Source organism: Dromiciops gliroides, chromosome 5, assembly GCF_019393635.1.
Source record: "Dromiciops gliroides isolate mDroGli1 chromosome 5, mDroGli1.pri, whole genome shotgun sequence".
NCBI lineage: Eukaryota > Metazoa > Chordata > Mammalia > Microbiotheria > Microbiotheriidae > Dromiciops > Dromiciops gliroides.
Genome location: NC_057865.1, coordinates 101,155,285 through 101,161,764, shown reverse-complemented (window position 1 = coordinate 101,161,764; position 6,480 = coordinate 101,155,285). Strand labels below are relative to the sequence as shown.

General features: G+C 39.1%; 1 protein-coding gene across 1 annotated transcript; it reads left to right on the top strand.

Annotated features, from left to right (window-relative positions):
* Window positions 1-2,754: 2,754 nt before the first annotated feature.
* Window positions 2,755-3,711, top strand: LOC122729752 (olfactory receptor-like protein OLF3). The gene has a single exon (XM_043968787.1). It carries the CDS (start codon window positions 2,755-2,757, stop codon window positions 3,709-3,711), a length of 957 nt encoding a protein of 318 aa, XP_043824722.1.
* Window positions 3,712-6,480: the final 2,769 nt, after the last annotated feature.

Below are 6,480 nucleotides of genomic sequence, written 5' to 3'. Positions count from 1 at the left end.
GGAAAAAGTCAAGATAAAGTGGGAATTGCACTCTAATTTCCTGGATTACAGCATTATATTCATCTCTACTTGAATTCTTTGTTGGATTCATTGCCTGAGACATATTAATGATATTTTCTGTCCTTCAGATATGCAAATGAATTTATATCATGAGGCAGCTAAGTAAGGTTGTGGAATTATACTCTGAATCAATAGACTGAGTTTTAATTCTGCCTCAGATAATTATTAACTGTGTGACCCTTGGCAAATTATGTAACTTCCCTTAGCCTCAGTGTTTCCACATCTATAAAATGGGGATAATAATAGTACCTATCTCACATGGTTGTTGTAAACATTGAATTATTTCTATGTAAAACACTTTGCAAACCTTAAAGTGCTATATAAATGTTAAATTTTATTATTATCATCAGAAAAATTAATAAGGATCATAAAAACTAGATTTGGGAAATGTTTATTAAGCATACACTAATATCCAAGGCACCGGGTTAAGCACAAAGCAAACAAAACATCTATGACATAGATTTATCTCTCATGTATTAGGGGTGTAATGGGAAAAAAAGACATACAAATATCATTATGATACTAGGGGAAATGAGATGTAGCAAAGTGCTGTAAGAAATTTCATGGGGAGATTGATTTTAGCTGAGGAATTCAGAGGAAACTTTAAAAAAAAGATGACAGTGCAATTGGATCTTAAAGGAAGGGAAGGATTTCAACAAAAGGACATGGAAGAGGTATATATCCTAGGCATGTGGGACAGAGTGAACAAAGAAAAGGGAGAGAGTAGGATGTAGGAAATTAGTATAAGATAGGGCTAAAAAAAAGGTAGATTCAATTCAGATTGAGATTTTGAATGCCAGTATCATAATTTATTTGAAAGTCAATAGGGGGGGCAGCTAGGTGGCGCAGTGGATAAAGCATCGGCCTTGGATTCAGGAGTACCTGAGTTCAAATCCAGCCTCAGACACTTGACACTTACTAGCTGTGTGACCCTGGGCAAGTCACTTAACCCCCATTGCCCCGCAAAAAAAAAAAAAGTCAATAGGGAGTTAAATTTTTTTAAAAGCAAAATAATGAGTTAAACTATTCAGGCACAGGTATGAATGATGGTTTGGATGAGGAAGGGACTAGAGGCAGTCAGTCAGGATGCTATCAAAATGCCTAAAAATGCAGAGATGAGGGTGGTTATCATGGCAATAAAAAAAGATGAAATAATGAGGTATAACAGGTAGAATGGACAAAAATGACATCTTCTTAGACATAGGGGATGAAGAAGACTCAATGATGATTCTGAGATACTGTCTAGGTGACTGATAGGATGATGATGTCATTACCAGAGATAGGTTGGGTATGGGGTCATGTTTTGAGTGAAAAAAATTTAAGTACAGCTTTGGTCACATTGAATAAGAGGTGTCAATGAAGCATCTCAGAAGAAATTTCCAGGAGATATTTGGCAATATAAATCAGGAATACTGGGGAAAGGTTAAGCTTGAAAATAAAGCCATAATTGACAATTGAACAAATGAGAATGGATGAAATCACAAAGGAGAAAATATATGTAGAGAAGAGATTAGAGTCATGGACAGAACTTTGGGAAACACCTACATTTAATGTTATGGAAGAAGCAGGAGGTTAACAATGAAGAAGACAAGTAATCTGCAAGGTAGGAGAAAAATATGCAAGGATAATGATATAAAAATCACAGGAGGAGAAAATAGCAAGGACAATGGTGGTACACTGTGGCAAATATTTACTGAGGGGTCAAGGACAGTAAGAATTGAATAAAGATTAGAGTAATAGAATCACAGAGTCAGTCTCAGGGTTGGAATGAACCCTTAGGAACCAGTTGTCCTTTTTGTACAGGAAGAGTGATTAGAGTTCATTAATTCCAACCTCCTTGTTTTACAAATGAGAAAAATCAAATCCCAGAGAATTTAAGTAATTTGCTCAAGGTCAAATAGACAGTCATGGAGCTGGGATTCAAAGTCAGCTTGTTGAACTAAATTGCATTATCTTCATATCCATTGTTCTTTTGACTATACTTTTTATGCCATCAGTTATCCTGGAGGGAAGGGATATCACAGTGCAATAGTTTGTCTGGAAGCCAAATTGCCCAGGGTACAAGGTGAGATTGTAGAGTTCCATTTCTAGAAGCGAGGAGAAACAGAATGGTTTGAAGATACGGCAGCCTATTTTTCACAATAGTGGAAACCTAAGTGTGTTTGTAGGCTGAAGGGATAGAGTCAGTAAAGATGCTTCCATTGAAGATACTTGAGAGAGAGGATGATTGATGTAGTAACATCACAGAAAAGATGGAAAGTGATGGCCTTGAATGAACAGGGGAAGGGAAGCAGAACCTGGTTAGGAGGTCAGTCCATGGCCATATAATAAGGCAGAAGTAGTCCATAGTGGTACCAAACTTGAGGTCGTAGAATCTTAGAGCTGGAAAGGACTTTAAAGATCATCTAATCACATCCCTATGCAATGTTCCAGCTCCTTGGCAATAGCTTCTTAAAGTGGCAATTGGTTACTCTTGAATATTTCTCAAAGCAGGTGGCTTATTACCTCATGGGCAGCTTATTTCATTTAGTCTCAGGAGCACCCTGTTCAAAGTAACAGAGCTACTTCAAGTTATACAGTAATACAAATGAGAAAATATACTTCCTTTAAAAGCTTTTCTCATACTTTGTTTTTTCTCTAACAAAGTGGTTCTTGTTATTTGTTCCTTTCCCTGCAGATTACCCTCCCAATTTAATGGAAACAAATAACCAGACGTGGGTGAATGAATTCATTCTTCTGGGGCTGTCTAGTGACTGGGGGATTCAAGTTTTGTTCTTTGTCCTGTTTCTTTCCATGTACCTTTTGACTGTATTGGGAAACTTTCTTATAATTCTCCTAATCAGATTGGACACTCGCCTCCACACCCCTATGTACTTCTTTCTTACCAATCTCTCCCTTGTTGATGTCTCTTATGCCACCAGCATTGTGCCTCAGCTGTTGACCCACTTCTTGCAAGAGCAGAAATCAATTCCTTATGTGAGTTGTGCAGCACAGTTATTTTTCTCCCTAGCAATGGGTGGGACTGAATTCGTGTTGTTGGCAGTAATGTCTTATGACCGCTATGTGGCAGTGTGTGATCCGCTGCGCTACTCAGCCATAATGCATGGAGGGTTATGTGCCAGGCTGATGGCTGCCTCTTGGGTTGGTGGTTCCCTCAACTCTGTCCTGCATACAGTTTTTACCTTCCAATTGCCTATGTGCACAAACAATGTCATTGACCACATAGCATGTGAAATTTTAGCCTTGGTTAGGCTTGCCTGTGTGGATACTTCCTCCAACGAAGTTGCAATTACTGTTTCCAGCATTATTCTGCTCATGACCCCATTCTGCCTTGTTCTGCTGTCCTATATCCAGATCATCACCACTATCCTGAAGATCCAGTCCACAGAGGGAAGGAAGAAAGCATTTCATACTTGTGCCTCTCACCTAACAGTCGTCGCTTTGTGCTATGGAATGGCAATCTTCATTTACATTCAGCCTCATTCAAGCCCCAATATTCTTCAGGAGAAGATGATCACACTGTTCTATGCCCTTTTAACACCAATGCTGAATCCTATGATTTATAGTCTGAGGAATAAGGAGGTAAAGGGAGCCTGGCAGAAATTGCTAGGACAGTTCTCTGAATTAAAGTCAAAGCTGGCCTCTTCATGAGTCACACAGAAACAGCTGGGTCTCTGTCCTATCCAGACTTAAATGTGACAAAGCACAACCCACATCAATGTCTCTTTTTTTGAAATTTGGGAAAACACTGACTGGATACTTTTAGATAAAAGTGGGGATAAGGGGGTGTGAAAGGCAGCAACATTTATAGTACTGGTCACACTTCTAGGCAGAGAATTCAGGCCTACTTTATTCTTGTTTTCCAAATCTATAACATCTGAAAAAAAGTTATATAACTTTAGGCATATTTATAGCCTTGAATTTCATCTTAGACCATTATCCCACATTCATGAATATCTTGAAAAGTTTCTTTTCTTTTCTTTTCTTTTCTTTTTTTTTTGCAGGACAATGAGGGTTAAGTGACTTGCCCAGGGTCAACACAGCTAGTAAGTGTCAAGTGTCTGAGGTTGGATTTGAACTCAGGTCCTCCTGAATCCAGGGCCGATGCTTTATCCGCTGTACCATCTAGCTGCCCCAATTGAACAGTTTCTTAAAGAAACAAACTGCATTTTAATGTTGGAAAAGTCACTAAGAATAACAATTGGTACATCTGGCCTCAGCATTGGATATTGAAAAGCTGAATCAGTATGATAAAATGCCTTGGAAGGAAACTTCTATTTCTCAAGTTATGAACGACCCTCTACATTGTAATCATACTGGCTGTGTTTAGGTAGCAAAACAAGCAAGTATTTGGTTGAGTTAATTTAGTGGAGGATAAAGTGTGGGAATCAGACAATACTGTTCTGAAATTATAGATATAGTCATTGGGTACAGTGAACAACCAGGGGCTCCCCTTACATATTGGCCCCCATAGTTACTATAGGTTTCTGGCATTTCTGATCAACATCCATTGAAAACTATTGACCATAAGTTCCTACCAATTTATTTTTTAAATTAAGCCAGCCAAAGTACTTTTTCCCCAAAGCAATACATATTTAATTAAATAAAATAATAAAATATTATGTGGTATACCCTCTATTCTCCCTGCCTCCCAAAGTCATATCCTCTCACCAGTTAGAATGTTACTAGTAGGAGGTGGGGAACACAAGGAACGTGCATGACTAGAAAACACACTTTAAGGGCATAAAGGTATGAATCATTTGTGAATAAGTAACACGTGTATAAACACATATAGAGGGACAACACAGATCAGATGCCTTTGATTAATCAAGCAAGTTTAAAGATCTTACTATGTGCCAGAAACTTTGCTAAGTGCTGAGGATACAAAGACAAAAATTTTAAAAATAAATTCTATGCTTTCAAGGACCTTACATTCTAACGGAACAGATAATATGTACACAAATAGATGTGTTTTGCTCTAGATACATTCAAAGTAGATACATGGTAACTTTAGAGGGGAATGACTGGCACCTGAGAGAACTGGGAAAGGCCCCGTGAAGAAAGTGGAGTTTTAATGTTGAAGGAAGCCAGGGTTTCTAAGAAGCACAGATCAGGAGGAAAAACATTCCACACATGGAGAACAAGTCTTAAACTGCTGTGGCTTTTTTCTGCTGAGCTGTTGGTGTAGTTACAGGGGTCACAGCTCTGAGAACCTCATAGCCTTAGACTATTTCAATTCTTTTGAGATTCATGCTCCCAGTCATTTGAATCCAACCAGCTAACTAGAAAAGTTCTATGTCTATCTTTTATCCTTTGGTTTACTCTTTCCCTGCTATCACTCAGAAGTTTGCTCTCCCTGTCCCTCTCTCCCTGTCTCTCTCTCTCTCTCTCTTTCTCTCTCTCTCTCTCTCTCTCCCTCTCCCTCTCCCTCTCCCTCTCCCTCTCCCTCTCCCTCTCCCTCTCCCTCTCCCTCTCCCTCTCCCTCTCCCTCTCCCTCTCTCCCTCTCCCTCTCCCTCTCCCTCTCCCTCTCCCTCTCTCCCTCTCCCTCTCCCTCTCTCCCTCTCCCTCTCTCCCTCTCCCTCTCTCCCTCTCCCTCTCCCTCTTCCTCTCTCTTTCTTCTTTTTTGGATCATTGCCTGAAATTCTTTTTAAGTTCTGGTATATCCATGAGGTATGCCTTTCATTTGTCTCCAATGATGATATAGGAGATGTTTTTTTGAAAATAGGTGCAATTAGTTTTGCTTGATTTCTTGCCTTTCTTTTTCTGCTATCCTGATATGGAATCTTTTCACCAAATGGATCTATCAACTCGGAATAATCTAGAAAATGGGCTTGCTATTCAATCATCCTCAGGTGTTCCTATATACACCAACCCATGGCCACTCATTTATCTAACTAAGATGGACTGGTTCTTTGACTACTCACTTCTGAAATAGATTTGGCACATTTTTTTTGGTAATGCAAGGTTAGTGGCCTTCTTTCCCTTATGTTAAAAAGTGACGATGAATGAAGCATTCTTTTCCTTAACAGTCTCTGAACCAACAACTCACTCATCTAATTTCCTCAAGTACTCAAACACTATACATTTGTAGGAATCATATGAAGGGAGGCCCCTGAAGAATTATGCTATTTTTATACCCCTGTTCTCTGCCGCTGTTGTATTATTAACCAGGTAACAAATTATCTGTCAGTGTGTAGGTAGGGATGCCATCCTGACAAGGAGCACAGATTTCTACAATAGGACTCATATATTAGGGTTCTGAGGTTGACAGTTTCTAGCTATGGGCACTTTGTTATATGGTTGTGAGTAAAATGTTGGCCCTGTTTTCATGAGCTTTTATGATTTAGGTTTTGCCTGAATCATTAACTACTGGGTATGATGTTGCTTCTGAATTATGGACAACTTAGAGTGAGTGCTTT